Source organism: Hypomesus transpacificus, chromosome 7 (genome assembly GCF_021917145.1).
Source record: "Hypomesus transpacificus isolate Combined female chromosome 7, fHypTra1, whole genome shotgun sequence".
Classification (NCBI taxonomy): Eukaryota; Metazoa; Chordata; class Actinopteri; order Osmeriformes; family Osmeridae; genus Hypomesus; species Hypomesus transpacificus.
Window position 1 is genome coordinate 6049391 of NC_061066.1, and position 17357 is coordinate 6066747.

The 17357-nt window shown below is 42.8% G+C and overlaps 1 protein-coding gene across 1 annotated transcript; it reads left to right on the forward strand.

Moving 5' to 3' along the window:
• The first annotated feature begins 5560 nt into the window (after nt 1-5560).
• LOC124469778 lies at nt 5561-8891 on the forward strand. Its single transcript, XM_047023271.1, has 6 exons — nt 5561-6077; nt 6180-6387; nt 6700-6923; nt 7335-7482; nt 7581-7690; nt 8583-8891. Exons 3-6 carry the CDS (start codon nt 6765-6767, stop codon nt 8889-8891), a joined length of 726 nt encoding a protein of 241 aa, XP_046879227.1. The 5' UTR covers nt 5561-6077; nt 6180-6387; nt 6700-6764.
• Nucleotides 8892-17357: the final 8466 nt, after the last annotated feature.

The following is a 17357-nucleotide window of genomic DNA, read 5'->3' on the forward strand; positions in this document are numbered from 1 at the left end:
GACCTGTTTGGTTTATCACATGAGCTCATCAAGGGGAAGTGACCATACATCTGTGTCTCATAAGAGCAGCAACCAGTCATTAATTAATTATCTCATACACGGGCTTAATATTTAATATATTAGAGTAAAAATATGTAAATTAAATGTATTTTTATTTATTTGTAATCTCGGCAAACCTAAACTATTTCGACCGGCCGCACCCCGCACACTGGAAATGGTACATTCCAAATGTTTCGGCGGCATTCTGTGGAGAACTGGGCGCGCAGCGTTAAACGGCAGTTTGCTGGATTTCAAATGCAGTTGTATTTCTGTTGCAACGAGTATTTTTGGAATCGCGGTAGCCTGCTGCTGAGCTAATGGATCAACTGGACGAAGTTGCAATTGCTACACTAAGAGGTACGATATATTGTTAAGTTATCTGTTTCCATTAACATAAACTTGTTTATATTTGATTTGTCTAACCTGCCTTGCTATGATTGGCTTGTGTGCTAAAAACCCATGAAGTTAGCTAGCTAACGCTAGCTAGCATAGCTCAAGATATCCTTATGTACTACTGTAGACTCACGGTGTTCCGTGCAAACTCGGACGTAGAGCGACTTTAAATAAGGCTGCAACGGTCAAAAATAAGGCTACAGATAATCTGATAGCATCGTTGTTGCCGTAAAACGCTTGGCAACTTTCTGAGCTATGATTGACATGATGTTGAACCAATAATATAGGTCAAAATATAAAAAAACGGCGACATCCGGCGTTGTTCGGCACACCATGAGTAGCTCACGGTGTTCCGTGCACTCTATTATTTAACTCATGGTGTAACGTTTGCTCCTTTCCACCAGGGGTCCAACAGATGGAAACATGTTTAACTGACAACCACAACGATAAAACATTTAAAGACACTTGTGAGACACATATAAGAACCTTATATGTGTTTATACTCATAATATAATATACATAATATGCATAAGTATAATATGGATACTATTATATGGATAATAATAATCTGTATAATAACCTAATATACATTATTAGTCTTGTCTAGCTTGTATTTGTGTGGTTGTATCAGTTATTCGCTAGCACACAGGTTTTCAGGGATACTTTATGGGAATACAGTGGAAGCTCCTGTGATTCTAGTGGTTACCCCTCACCTTGAATATGCGTCTCACAATGAAAGCTGGTGGAAAGTTGGCATCCGTCACAGGGTTCTCACAGGGACAAGTTATTCCTTTGGCTAGACTACTTCTCAGCATTAGAAATACAAGGTGTTGTGAAATGGACAAATTGTATGTGGACAAAGCCAACTTCAATTCATAATTGCATTCACTCTTTATTTCCATAGCTATTGTGGTTTCAAACTAGCATAACTACATATCCTACACAAAGATATAGAATTGTAACCCCGAGCCCTGCCTTCAACAGAGAACTGTGAGATGTTGTGTTTAGAAATACATTAGGATCATTAGCTTCCCTGCAAGAACAGGTACTGACAGGAGGCGCGACGAGAACGCTGATCCATATGCCTCCCAAAAAAAACTATTAACATTAAAGTTGATTTTAAAAGATTAAACTGATTAAAGATTGAACAGTTGAAATGCCAAAGATAGGCGGACAAACCGATTGCGCGACGCCAAAGGTGTCTTTTTTCCTTCTGTCACTTCTGTCCGGACAGGATAGGAAATGCAGAACATATTCAACAAAAACATTAAACAGAACTGGTTAAAATAGCCAAAGATAGCAAACATATATACAAAGATAGCAAACATATATACAAAGTGCTATATCTCACTAAGAAAGCACTTGGGGCAGTACCAGTCCCCTGCTGGCACACTTGCAATCCCCAAACAGGTGAGGTGGAACCAGAGCTCGCAAAGTTCACACTGTACCCACTCGTAGATGGCATCCTCCACACCTGCCTCCTCACCTGAGGGAGGGGATAGGCTACGGCAGACAGCGCAGTGTCCGCCAAGCTCCTCCACTACTGCCATCTGCCTCTCCTTCTCTGCCCTCTTCCTCTCCTTTTCCTCCCTCTTCCTCTGGGCCTCCTCCCTCTTCCTCTGCGCCATCTCCCTCTTCCTCAGCACTTCTGCCTGTCTCCAAAGCCGCGCTTCCTCCTTCTCCTTCTCCTCTTCCTCCTGTCGGACCAGCAGCTCGTTATATTCGTCACTGGTGACGACCCGAGCACCAAGTGGTGGCCTCCTCCTCACCACTGGTAGCCGCTGGTCTTGACGGTTGGCCATCACAGGGGGCATTAAAATGTCTCCCCACTTGGCTGAGACCAGACCTGCCCGCACCAAAGGATTAGATGGAGCAGGTCCATGGCAGGTGCAGGTTCGGCAGCAAGGGGTTGCTGCAGGGGGGGCAGGGCCGGTGGAGGGGGCTGGGCCGGTGGTGGTCGCCGTGGTGGGGGCTGGGCCGGTGGTGGTCGCCGTGGTGGGGGCTGGGCCGGTGGTGGTCGCCGTGGTGGGGGCTGGGCCAGGGGTTGGGCCGTTGGTGGGGGCTGGGCCGGTGGTGGGGGCTGGGCCGGTGGTGGTCGCCGTGGTGGGGGCTGGGCCAGGGGTTGGGCCGTTGGTGGGGGCTGGGCCGGTGGTGGGGGCTGGGCCGGTGGTGGTCGCCGTGGTGGGGGCTGGGCCAGGGGTTGGGCCGTTGGTGGGGGCTGGGCCGGTGGTGGTCGCCGTGGTGGGGGCTGGGCCAGGGGTTGGGCCGTTGGTGGGGGCTGGGCCGGTGGTGGTCGCCGTGGTGGGGGCTGGGCCGGTGGTGGTCGCCGTGGTGGGGGCTGGGCTGGTGGTGGTCGCCGTGGTGGGGGCTGGGCCGGTGGTGGTCGCCGTGGTGGGTGCAGGTCTGACTTTGGTCAGCTGCGTCTTGTCGTAACCTCCCCTGTTGCAGGGGAAGAGGCCTGTCCTCCTGAAGGCTGCTCTGATGTTTTCAGGCTTGGCAGCCTTAGGCCAAGCCTCCTTAAGGAGGGGGGAAAAGTTTTTTTTCCCCAAAAAAACATCCCCCCTCACCAGGCCAAGACGGGCAGCATCCCTGTCAAAGATCCTCTTGAGAGGACCAAACACCCCCACATCCAGTGGCTGCATGATGTGAGTGGTGTGCGCAGGGAGGCACACAACCACCACCATGTTCTCTCTGCAGAACCGGATGGCTTCCCTGTTCTTATGTGGCTCCGCCTGGTCCACCACAAGGAGCAGAGGCCTCTCTGGCGGGGCATGTTTGATGAAGTGGCCTAGCCACTTCAGCCACAGGCCACTGTCCATGTACCCCTTCTCTGACCTTCCATAGATGGCACCAGGGGGACCTTCCAGGGCATATGGAGCACTCGGGAGGCAGCCAGTGAAGATGACGAATGGGGGGATGTCTGCCCCTGCAGCACTGATGCAGTAGTGCACAGTGATGTGCTCCCGGGTGGTCACCTGCTGCCGGTAGACGTGCTTCTTGCCCTTAGGCGCCAGCACCCACTCCCTGGACTTCGGTTTGTCCCCAAACCCCGTCTCATCGGCATTAAATACCAGATGAGGTGTTGTGTGGAAGCCGTGCTGGTGGAAGATCGGCTCATACAGCTCAAAAAACCCATCGATGGCTTCCTCGGTGGCCGCAAACACCCTGGCCCTATCTATTTGGCTGGGGATCCTGGTAGACAGCTCCGGATGGCGAGCCCGGAACCGTGACCACCAGTTGTCACTCAGGCCCCGCTCCAGATTGACCAGAGATGCCCTCCCTGAGGCTCTGACCATCTCCAGCGCGTAGACCTTGATGGTGGCCCGGCTCAATGGCCACCCATGGTCTGCCATCCACAAGGAGTACCTGATGAGCTCCTCCTCCTCATCCGGAGTGATGGCCAGGTTGGTGTGGGGCCCATGGGTGTACTTACCAGTCACCCAATCCTGGAGGGTTGTGGCAGGCATGCCAGATTCCCTGGCCACTTCCCTCACACTCCTCCCCCCACTCACCTTTGCCACCCTTACCTCCATCTCCTGAGGGGTGTAGGTTCTCCTCCTCTTTGCCTGTTTTGATGTCATGACTGTAGAAACAGGCAGATAATTTGCGTTATCATTTGTGGCATAATAGATGAAGCTCGAGTTCTTCTAGATATTGTTTTGGCTGGTGTGCCACGGTTAGGCTACAATACAGTATATTGATGATCATATATTGATCATGCTAAGTCTACTAATAAAGGCAAAAGACACCACAGGGATTTGAACCCCGTCCTGACAAAGCAGGAGTGCCACCACTGGAGTCAAAGGGAGCGCCACACAGTAGTAGACCCTACTGCACCTGTTTTCTATTTCATAATATATTAAATAATGTTGACTATAGCATCAGTAATAACTGTTCAGTAATTGTATTTGAAGTAAGAGAAATATCACGTTTAAACAATATTGTTCAGTCCTATTATTTTAGGTTGCGGCTGCATAAGACACAACATGACAGTTAAGGTTTCCTGAGGTAATTTTTTAAAAATAAATTGTCTAATTGGGTAGTTTCGATAACGATTGTAAAGGAATACTTTAGCGTTAAATAAAATACGATCAGTTTGACGTAATTCACTAAATAACAAGACATTTATATTAGTTTCACTCAAAGAGACGCGTCATGACAGTCAATTTTCCTCCGGTGACTCTAGCATTAAAACATAGCGTAATCAAGACTGTAACAAGTCATTTTAAAACAACAAATTGTATGAAATGATACGTCAAAACATACTTTAATATGTTTTTGTTTAATTTAAACATTTGTTAGTTGATAAAACAAGGCTTAGAGAGCAATTTCCCTTACGGAGATATGGCTCCGCCTAGCTAATTGCTATGCAAATTCCTCTCCCGGCACCATTTTTATTCAACGGTAGGGGGAGCTTCGCTACTTACTGTGCTCTGGTTGCCAGCAGAAGTCCAACTGATGTCAATTTGACTTTGCTGGGAGCGGGAGAAAATTAGCTTTGCAACAGTATCGATTACACATTATGCCAGGGAGTATTTTTTATTGGCTGGGGTGTTTTAGGTGACGTGTACGGAACACCGTGAGTAAAAGTTGTGCACGGAACACCGTGAGTCTACAGTATCTAGCGTTACAGTTAATATTGTGCATTTTATCATTCAACATTATTTTGATGCCATTTTAGTGCATTACGTTTAACTAAGAAAATTAACCAAATTCTAACTGTTGCAACTAACTTTGTCTAACGTTCTCTAACTGTCTCTAATTGTCTCAAACTCACAAAACTCACTTGTCTATATTTGATTGGCTCAGTGTCTTGGCACTAACTGTATTTTTTTCTATAGCTGGCAAGATTGGAGAAGACTTGCTGCCTTCCCTTTCTCGGGACGAAATCAAGGATCTGTTTCCTGGTCCTGAAAACTTTCACAGGCGGCGGGCTATATGGCTTGTTGTAAATAAAGATGAAATGGTCAGTTCAAAGTTATGCACATTAAGTTAAGATGAGGTGAAGTGCATCCATAGGCCTATGTGATACCATCAATTTACAAATCGTTTCATTTTAAAATGTATTTATTTTAGCTAATTCTTTGGTAAAAAAAAAAAGGTTTGACCAGTCAGTGTAACAATAGTAAGTCCATATTTAACCTAAATTTAGCATGATCTTTTTGTTCAGGTATTGCACAGGGGTTTTACATTTTGGCTGGGCCATATGATTATTACAGAGCAAAATATAAATAGTTTGGGAATACATAATGACAGAAAGTTATCCTATGAAATATGTAATTGTGAATGTATTTTAGGTGGAGACTGCTGCGGAACAACCACAGCCATCAGCGACTGGAGGCAGTGGTCTTTCACAAGAAGTGCCCAACACTTCTAAGTTTGTGGTTATGTCCAGCCCAGAATTCATAGTTTACACAGACAGTGAACTTGAACAGGTGCAACGCTCCTACTTCGAGCAGAAACGGATGGGGACTGAGAACATTGTGGATTTATCTAAGGAGCTCTTCTGCCGGCTCATAAGAAACACTATGTGTAATATGATCTCAATTGCAAGAGCCACAGAAGATGCCAGATACCCCACCAAACCAGAGGTCAATGCCATGGCAAAGCGATTGGTGGAGTATTATCCAATGGTAAAAGACTGGGTAAGTATTTTTTTTTACCTCCCCTTTTGATTGTGGTTTTATTTTTATTGTGAAAACATTGTCATGTGTCATATTTAAATGTTTACTGTTTTTAACCGGCAGGAGCATGTGGCCAAAAAGCTCATGAAGAGGCTATCGAATGTAAAAAGCCCAAAGAAGGGCGTTCCTCCTGCAAAGTAACAACGGCGGGAATTAGACGAAATATCAACTAGTGACTACGACGGGGATTCAAGTGCTTCTACGGTCATTCTTCAACGGTCCCCAGTCAGAGCCAGCACCCCAGTGCAACACCTGGATAGCAGTGATGAATGTATGTATTAAACTTAATACACTTTGTTTACATTAGTTTTTGTGAGAAGTAACAGCTAGTCTCAAGTTGTCCCGATTCATTTTTGATTACTGACATGTGTGGGAGAGATTTATATGCTAAATGTGCAACAACAACAAAAAAATAGGCAAAAGTATTAGTCCAGGGATGTTAGTATTCTAACAATGCAATACTGTAACAAAAAGTTACAGAGAATGACTGAGTCCTGTTGCCTGCTATGTTCCTCCTACTTTATTTGGAAACCTAATGTTGTTTTACACCTCTAACCCCACCGTCATCCTTTTATTCCTTCAGGTGGTTCCGGTGACATCTTGGACAGCCAGAAAACCCAGGCAAGGCACTACAAGACACTGCAAGAGATGTGCCGGTCCAAGAAGCCAAACAAAGCTTCACTAACCCATTTGCTGAACTTGGAGTTTGAGTCGAGAAGACGGTTTATAACCTCTGACACTCTAAAGGAGCAAGACCGACCCAGCAAGATTCTGGAGGCATATTCTTGTTTCAAAGACTTGGATCACGTAAGTGAATCCCCTCTAAACCTTTTTGTAGCTTTTAGTACATATTTGGGGCTACTAGGGTCCTTTAACATATCTACTACTTATGTTCACCACTATTGGGCAATATTCAAATGTGCAATAACCCACACTGCATATCACACTATATATAAAACCATACTTATATTTTATAGTGTCTCAACTGTGCACCTTACCACCACCACTTACTTCAGTATTTGATTCCATGTTGTTATATTTTCTCTATGTATATGTTGGCACTGGAAAAGGAGTTGCTTTTAATCTCAATGTACATTTGTATAGTGACAATAAAGGCATTCTATTATCACCATTAGGTCTTATTTGAAGAGACATCAGTCATAAAAATGTTGGACCAGCAATGGAAATTATTGACACCTGTTTTTTAATGTCTTTCAGGTCTTGGATGAGTTGCAAAGGATAATACAGCCAAACAATGCCCACTACGTCTCAGAGATGAAGACTAGATGGAACGACTTTTATTCAAAGGTCCAATTTTATGGGGCGATGAAAAAAGTGATGAAACCCCCTAAAACATTGGATGGAGGTGAGATCACTGTATACCTTGATTTGTCCAAGTTTATATTTTGAGATCTGATGAGTAGTTACTCATACTGCCTTGTGTTGTGCTTTCTGTCAAAATAGTGGAACATGCCACTGCTGTGTTCAGAGTCCTGCCACTGCTCTTTCCATCCAGCACTTTGCCACCTAAGAAGCTAGGTGCAAGCAGCGAGGCTGTTTTCCATGTCCTTAAGGTGAGACAAAGCATTTAATTTTTCAGTTGTTTCAGTTACTCATGCATATCAGGTTAGGGCTGCTCAATTATGGAAAAAGAAATGTGTCATGATTATTTTGGTCAATATTGAAATCACGATTATTCAACACGATTACTCATTAACCTTTGGATATAATGGATAGTGTCCAGGGTATAATGTGTCCTTTATCTCACAGAAAGAGTCTTTGGAACTAAACTCACCACTCAACTTTGTGCCAAAATATGAACAATAATGTCGCCGTCAGTGGATTTATTTGCTAGATAACCTAATCCAACCTAATCCAGCACATAGAAGGTACCTTAGAATAATGTTACGTGAAGTAGCTGATTTAAAGGAGAATTCCTGTTGATTTCAACACGTAGCTCTGTTGTTTGTAAATTTGGAGTGTTGTTAGTAGGGAAAAAACTAAAATAATCAGTGTTGCCTACACCGTGTTATCCTCCTGCTAAAGTTTGCACCCAGGACGCTGAAACAGGGCAAGTTTTAAACGTGCTTATAGCCTCTTAATATCTACGAAATGTCATTACAAGTGCCTACCCATGTGAAGTGGGAGTCAGATGGCTGAGCGGTTAGGGAATCGAACTATTAATCAGAAGGTTGCTGGTTCGATTCCCGCACGTGCCAAATGACGTTGTGTCCTTGGGCAAGGCACTTCTTCAACAGAGACGCGTTGAAATCGACCGGAATTCTCCTTTAAAGTCCCTGCTCATTTTACATACAGTTTAACAACAAAACAAGGGAGGAAACCTGAGGGAACCTAACTTTGTTTTCATGTTGGTTTTGAGCGGTATGCATTTTTTTGGAAGTATCCCAGTCCAGCACTAAGTTTGTGTTACTTGTGATTTCCTAAACTTCCACTCTTGTCATCTAGGCTTCAGAGGACCCTGATGCATACTTGAGCAAGCGACCCCTGTCTTGTCCAGTTATACTCGTCTGTGAGGAGAACTGCATGATCGCCATTGGAAACACATCAGTGACCACCTTTGACAGGAAGAAGTTGGATGAAGGCCTGCTCTACCTCTTGGGGTATTACTATTGCCTGCACCTCACTTATCCAAAGTTCATTTCCACCATGCTCTCAGTATTGCAAACTGAGGTTCTCCAGGACTCCCTGCATGAACAAGATTCAACTGCTTCCTACAAAAAAGCCATTGCCGAGTGGAGGTCCTTCCTTGAGTAATTGATATCTCTAAAAAAAAAAAAAAAAAAGTTTGAGAGGCAGACCCATTAGCCATGTGTTTGTTGATGTCATTGGGTAAGTGCGTCACTGAGAAAATGTTAGTTTTTTTCTTTTTTTGAGAAAGATACGTGTTAATGCTGTCATTTCAAATATTCTAACTAGCAGCTGGAATGGAAGTGTTTTTTTGTTTTAAGAAGAAATTATTTAACTGTTCTGCTGCTTGAATACCTGCATATTTTTCATTTATTTGGTCTATGTGACTATGAAAATCTTGGTCCTGTACTCATTGACTCAGGGAGTGGATTAATGGATGCAGTGCATGTTAAGAAAGAAAAACCTTTCAAATTATGTTGAAGCATTGATTAAAACATCTCTTAATAAAGAAAGAAATGCTAAAGACAAGATGCTTCTGGTGCCTTAATTTGAGATTAATTAACTTGTTTTTATTGTGCTGTTTTAAGATACTGTGTCATGTTTTAAACTTTTTTGGCTAGTTATTAACCTTAATTCAATGTATAAATTCTTAGTCAGCTCAATTAAGAGAATTAAATGCTTATTCTAAGATTATGTACGATAGTTATTAATCTTATTTCAAGATATAAATTATAATTGTCAGCTCAATTAAGAGAATAAAATGCTTATTTTAAGATTATTTATGCTAGTTATTAATCTTATTTTAAGATATAAATTCTAATTGTCAGCTCAATTAAGAGAATAAAATGCTTATTTTAAGATTATTTATGCTAGTTATTAATCTTATTTCAAGATATAAATTCCAATTGTGAGCTCAATTAAGAGAATAAAATCCTTAGTTTAAGTTACTCTGTCTCAAATAAATATGATTTTATAGCTTGTAATTAAGATCAGTTTGCTTGAATTCTAGCCTTTTTGTCTAGTTTTAAGGCACATTCAGATTTTTCAGTGGCTAGACTTTTTTGCTAGTTTTAAGAATTCTAACATAGCAAATTTTTCTTACCCCATTGGCAGATTTTTTTGCTCAATACAAGATAATTTGACTAGATTTGGGAATATTAGGCTTATTTCTAGAGGGGCATTTTTTGCAGTGAAGCTAGCATGTTTCTGCTTCCCTTGTCGACAATTTGGAGCCAGAAATGATGAAGACATCACCTTCATTAGACAAGGTTTTAACCAATTGGAAAACGGCAATGTTTATTTTACATAAAGCTCAAAAAGCTATTCTGCGTTCAAATGAAGGGCTGCATTTTGTCACCAAACACTGAGAAAAATATGCACATTTATCCTCCATGAAAAACAGCAGATTGTCCAAGAATTAAAAGGCGGACTTCAATTGCAGCATAATAGGCCCTATGTTCACAAAAGCTACAATTGTACATTGTTACTGACGTTACATCGTAGTTACAACTGGCCCTTTGACGGCAACCATAATGCTGTTTGACACCCCTGCTCTAGAGCAATGGGCCATTTTTAAATGCTAGTAAAACAATCTCGATCTCTGACACTTTCTTTGACACTTTATTGAAGATACTGTGTGTGTGTGTGTGTGTGTGTGTGCGTTAATGCCAGGTATTTATCAGGCATAACACCGTAACACCAGCGCGGCAAAAAGTTACTTCACTTTGATGGGCAGCAAAACAAAGGCAGAGTATCGTAAGTTAACTGGAACGTTCATGAGTGCAGCGAAACCAAGGCAAAGAACCGTAACTGATGTTATTGGATTCTGCCTTGGCTTCTCTAGGGCTTTTGGAAGTTACGGCGAAGACGACCCCCTATTTTCTCCGAAAAACAGAAGAGTTCATTCAAGATATTTGGCCACATGATAAAGCAGACCTTAACTGTTCCGAAAATGAAAAAAAAAAAACATTTTCGAAAAAATTGAAGTTACGGTCTTTTGCCTTTGCACGGCAGAATAGCATTAGTTAAGTCACAAAGATTCTTCTGCTAACATTATGATTATTGCTAGCTAGATAAGCAAACTATCTATCACTAGGCAATACCATACTTTATTTACCCATTACAAGTGGAACAGCATTTGTTGATTTCTTAATCTGGGTCTGAAATATACCAAAAGAAATTGCTGGTGTTTTTTTTGCCATAACAACCGTGAGCTAATCTGGAGTTAACCTTAGCTAACATGCTAGTTTTTCTAACGATTGATAAAAAGAAGAAAAAAAAAAACTTTATTTCAGAATTGTCTTCCAAATTAAATAAGGTTGCTCAACTTGTAATTTTGGCAATTCGCAGAATTTTATTGCTACATGTCAGTCTGTAACATGAAGGCATAACTGATTCAACCATTAAAACCATATATCCTCTGAAAGCTTATACCCTCAGGATGTTATCTAATGAGACAAGAGACACGTCCATCTCTCCATATTAGTATGCTGCCCATGCATAATAAATTCGGTATTGGTAAATGGAGTAGGCTATATGGCTGATACTTTTTTGGGCTGTGCCACTTAGGGAAACTGATTCAACCACCTAAAACCATGTATTTTCTGAAAGCTTAGTTACATCCTAAGGATGTGATCTGTGGAAAAGACTACAGGTTTGAACACACATTTTATCATTTCTGAACTGTCCAGTCATCAATGCATCTCCATGTCTCCTGATATAGGTGGTTGAGATTGAGAGTGAGTCAGAGGCAGGGGCAGCATGCAGGGGCAGTGGAGACAGCTGTTGCTGAGGTGAGTGGTGAAAGGTGACAGTTAGTTGAAGATGTCCCATTGCTTATTGGGAAGTTTAGTTTTCAAAATATTTTATTTACCAGCCCCTCAGTATATGTATAGCAACTATGGTAAATAGTTGTGGTAAATGCACCAGAATGCGGGAAATTGCATCTACATCTTAAAAAAATTCTAGGGAGAAACCCCCAGACCCCCTGCATAATGTGTCCCCCCCACTCTCTAAATGCTGCTGACGGCCATGGCTACACTGCCGTGCAAAGGCAAAAGACCGTAACTTCAATTTTGTCGAAAATGATTTTTTTTCATTTTCGGAACAGTTAAGGTCTGCTTTATCATGTGGCCAAATATCTTAAATGAACTTGTCTGTTTTTCAGAGAAAATAAGGTTGTTGTCTTCACCGTAACTCCCAAAAGCCTGCTTTGGCTTTAGAAAGCCAATGCAGAATGCCGTAACATCAGTTACGGTTCTTTGCCTTTGTTTTGCGGCACTCTAAAACGTTCAAATGGAGTTACGGTTTCAATTGAACTAATATGTAACCGAGCAACAACAAACACATCTAGCATTAGCCTAGCCTACTCACTGGCATTCAACACCAAACATCCCAAACATGAGTCGTTTGTAAGTATCTTACCCTGGCAGTTAAATCAAAAACACTATTGTCTTGTGAGTCTTGTGACAGGTATCCACGTGTATGTTACATTGGCTTATAAAATACAGAGTTTATATCGTGAAAAGCTAATAAGTGAGCGAAGAAACGGAAGTTACTGTATTTTGCCTTGGCATGACCACCTACGATAGACTATAGTATACTACTGTAACTTCAAAATAGGGGTCAAACGTGCAGTTTAAGATCAACAATTTCAAAGATTTCTAATTTAGATAATGTGTAATCACTAAAACATCAAACTGCTAGATTTCCAGTGTCCTACCTAAAATACATTTGACAGGACAACCGCTTTGAAAGTGCAAAAACTTTGAAGTCGTTTTACTCCGTTCTACACTTCGACGAGTTACGGCCTTTGTAGGGCAGTACAGTACTGTCTTCAATGCCACAGCTATGGCTAAACTTTATTATGTCTTATTACACGGCTGTTCTTAATGCTGTAGAATGCTCCATTCACTCGAATGGGGCTTCCAAACGTTCTGCGGTAAACAATTTTCTCATATTTGACCGTTGCTATGCACATTTGACCGCTGTCAAGGGAAGTGGCCTTTTTGCCTCGGATTCACGTCTTTCGTAGCACTCCGCAAGTAGTCCGGTAACTTTTCAATTCCAGCGTACTCTGTTGCTTAGCGACGTCAGTTGATTTGAAGCCTAAAGAATGTTCAAAGTCTATGAAGTTCAACGTCTTTGGCGAACTATTTCTCTGCTGATCAACAATACGAATGGTAACAAATCCATTGTAAATAGACACACTGTGTTAAGTTTTAAGTTTTACTATTTGAATCGCATATCCATCTGAAATACTGCCAGTGACAACGTTGTTACAGTAGCTTGTTTAAAAGGGGGTTCCTTGTTTCAGAGGGTGTTCTTAATGAATTCTGCAATATGAGTAGGCTAAATGCTTGAAAATATCACTAGAAGGGAAAACGGACCCACCTGCAACCGACGCAAGCAAGCACACCCTACAATTTCTCCAGAAATTGTACACTCTCTAGTTAATCTTTTTCTCCCATTGGAGTCTATGGAAGCCCCTAGAACCATCTGGTAAAAAGTTGTGAAATTTGGCACACTCATTAAGCACAGTCCCCTCTTTATATTCACCAAGTTTCATGTCTCCCATTTGAGCACTCAAGCGCCACCAACGGGTCAAAGTTGGACTTGTGTTTACACACGTAACTTTTGAACCGTATGACCGATTTTCAAAAATGAGGTACCTTAATAATCTTAATCTTCCCCAGAATTGGCACAGATCATCGTCAGACCAACCGTCACAGAAGTTATCAAAGGATATTTGATTTTCAAAACCGTTTGTCCGGTACAGCCAATCAAAATCGGCAACAAAGCAACCAAACAGCCAACCAAATCTTTGAGAAATCAACACCAAACTTGGTATGTTGACTCGGAATCGTCGTATGAGGATGTCCAATTAATTTGGTGTCATGTGATCACTGGGCGTGGCCGCAGGAAGCAAAACTTTGTTTTGGCCAATAACTGTTGATTTGTTTGCTTTTATTAAGTGTTCCTTTGTCTCTTGATATGGTGGAACATCCCGTGTGTGATACATGATAACTTTTGATAATAGCCGAATTGATACGGCCGCCATTTTGAATTCATTGAAAAACGTTTTTTCTTTACTCCTCCTACACATGTTGTCCAATCTTCACCAAATTCGGCAGAGAGTATCTTCAGACCAAGCCTCACAAAGGCCTTCACATGATTTTTAGATTTTCAGAACCGTTTGCCCGGTACAGGCAGTCAAAATGTGCCAAAAGGTGCGTTCGACATGGACTGCAGCTGCATGAAACGACCGGCGAGAGTAGCCGCTTGCAGTCGAGTTGAAAACGGCTCTGTGAAGTCGGACATTCCAGCTTCTCGTGGTTTGCTGCGTTGATGTCAGTCATGGCCGATCAAGCGCTGTTTGCTTACTTTACTTTATTTATAATTTAACTTGGTCTTTCCGTTAGTGAAGAGGCTGACTAAAACCTTTTCTTCAACACATTTTTAATTCAATTAAACTTTTTTAAGCGTTGGCGAAACTGAAGGTGTCCGAATATTCCAAAATACGCGTCAAAGTTGTCGTGTGTGAGTCTGGCCAATCATGAAATAGATGTGTCGTCACTTGAACCCGTGCAGTTGCTCTTGAGAAAATGCACTCAGCTACACAGCCGGCAGTTCTCTAATCGATCTCACGGTACTTTGATGGCGACGTCACAGTGACGTGTCCTCGGCGCCGTCTCAAGTCGGACAAAAAGTCTAACCAGAGTGCACTTTTTCAAGTCAGCCGCCTGCAACCAGCTGCGGCGCCGCATGAAGTCGGGTCATGTCGAACGCACCTATTAAGCCAGCAAACAGGAAGTTGGGTCGTATCTCAGCAAATCTTTGATGGATTCACACCGAACTTGCTTCATGCACTCAGAACCCTGTTCTGAAGATTTCCAAAGTGTTTTATGGGTCATTTGACTGCTTGGCCACCTCATTGCTGCTTGCAGCTATATTTATATTTATTATTATATTATATATTATATTTATTTATTTTATCCTAAACTGTTGCATGCATATTTTTCAGTTTTAAGTACATTGAGAGCAATTAAACCCAGAAAAAATTCCTTGTATGTGGAAATGTACTTGGCCAATAAAGATGATTCAGATTTACTGACAATTTCGGTATACTAACACATAATATCAATTGGTTACTGGTGTGTTGCATCATGTATATGTCTCATAATTTATTAACATTCATGTATTACATGATTAACCTATAACAATAGGCAGCCATATTGTGAAGCAGAGCTAAAAATGGCTATGCTAGCTGCGTACTGTAGCCTAATGATTGAGGACTATTGTTCTACTGAACATTTAACTTTCGACTGTTGAAGTAAATTGTTAAACACGTTTTTGTATTCATCAGCCCACTTACAATTCACCACGTTAACAACATATGTTATGTTCTGTGTACTTATATGTTATGCCAGGTTGCTTTGCTTCTTGTCCTAAGAATTTAAGTGCTTATACTCATCCTGATGTTGTGATTAGTTGACAACATATCATCTATCACGTGGTATGTAGCCTATGCTTTGCATCAAAATCATTCTTAAAAATAGCGAAAGTATCTTCGAGGGTTTCATGTTTTAAAAATAGGCGTTCTGCTTCCTGTTAAAAGACAAACAGTCCGTCCCGTCCAATCAGGAGGGTCCGTCTTCTGCTAGATAGGCCCTACCTTTTCCGTCAGAAGTTAATGTTGTTGTGTTTTCCTATTTGCCATTGTGTTTTCCTATTTGCCGTTGCGTTTTCCTAATTGCCGTTGTGTTTTCCTATTCGCCGTTGTGTTTTTCTATTTGCCATTGTGTTTTCCTATTTGCCATTGTGTTTACCTATTCGCTGTTGTGTTTTACTATTTGCGTTGTGTTTTGCTATTTGCCGTTGTGTTTTGCACTTCAGGGCCACCGTAGGACTGTCATCATGCCTCCTACCTTTGCTGTTTATCAATCCGAAGAACGCTGAGAACGCAAGTACATTCTTTTGAAGAACGTTCTGGCAAGCCTCCTTGCGAGAATGGTCTTGCAAGGACGCAAGGACGGAGAATGAATTGAGATGGTTAGGGTTTTCCTGGACTCGCAGCATTATGATAACACTGACTAACTACAAAAACTAGATAACAAAGCAAAAAAATTGTCCGTCTACCTGTAATTTTACGTTTTCTGTAGCCCTTGCTAACTTACAGTGGCCGGGTTTCCCAGATTCGATTGTTCTTAAGGACTTAAGAAGGCTCTTAAGAAGGGTTCGGCTAAGAAGGAGTGCTAAGATAGAGGTGTTTCCCAGACGCGTTCTTAACTGCCTGCCCGCCAAAGAAGCTTCTTAAGAAGCTCTTAGTGGGAGCTGTCCACCGCCGTGGTGTTGAAACTAAATCAATCGATGCCAGGAAAATTGATCACCCACCACTTTATCAGCGCACGAATCACACACACAACACCGTGTGGTCCCAAGGCCGTAATCATAATACACATTCCCCCCCAATATTCAAATCTGGTCAAAATGTCCCCCCCAATATATTGATATAAAAATATAAATGTGCTACGCTACGACAGGCAACCACGCACGCTGTCCGAAATTATCATAACTAATTTAATTTGTACCCCCCAATGTTGACTCCAGGGCTACGGCCTTGAGCCCTATACATGATAGTTGATATGGGTTGTGTGATGGTAGTGGTAGTGGGTTTATTGTTGGGAGGGTGGTGCTGATATCCGTGCTTGGTGACTGGTGGTGACGGCGAAGGGGCTGATAGACATCAAAAGAGATTGACAAGCTCCTCTCTGGTCTGGACACCAGCTTGGTAGAGTGCTGCTCGGGATTTGCGGGGGGCGAGGTTTGGGGCCTCGTCTTCCGATGATTCCCCATCTTCATCCTCAGGAGGCGGCTCATCTGCTCCAACGTGCACTGCTTTGTTGTGCAGCATGGCTGTGACAACAATCATGCGGAAACATTTTACAGGTGACAAGCGCAGCCCCCCCGACAAATGATGGATACATCGGAAACGACCCTTCCACCTGCCAAACACCCATTCAATGTGGGTCCTGGTGTGTGTGTGGGCCTCATTGAACCTATCCTCCTGTGGTGTTGCTGGGTTGATCATCGGTGTCACGAGGTAACTCCGGAGAGGGTAGCCACTGGAGGAAGACGCTCCTGCCGAACTCTCCTCTCCCAGCCTCAGCCACAGCTGATTTGGCCCACACGAAGCTGTCGTGTGTGCCTCCTGGCAACGATGTCCGTGATGAGGCCATCGTGGTCCACTGCCACCTGGGTGTTGATGGCAGCGTAATGTTTCCTCCCAATCCAGCACGGATCCACCAGGGAGGGATTGTGGATTGGGATCAGTGTGCCATCCACGACACCGATTACCCGGGGGATCCCAGCCATGGCATGAAATCCACTGTGGACCTGGCGGATCTTGTCCCGTGTGGTGGGCATTTGGATGTGTCGGGGCATGGCGCAGGAGGATCGGTGTCACGGCTGCCACACCCCGTGAAACCGATGCCTTGCTGAGGATGGTGCCATCCCCCATCTTATCTAGGTGGACTTCAGCAACGCCATTACATATAGACTGAGGTGGAGCCTCGATCTCTTGATGAGGTTCCA

Coding starts and splice junctions, on each gene's coding strand:
- LOC124469778 (XM_047023271.1), top strand. CDS start 6,765: ATGTGCCGGTCCAAGAAGCCAAACAAAGCTTCACTAACCCATTTGCTG. Junction 7,483..7,580: donor CCCTAAAACATTGGATGGAG/GTGAGATCACTG, acceptor CTGTCAAAATAG/TGGAACATGCCACTGCTGTG. Junction 7,691..8,582: donor CTGTTTTCCATGTCCTTAAG/GTGAGACAAAGC, acceptor CTTGTCATCTAG/GCTTCAGAGGACCCTGATGC.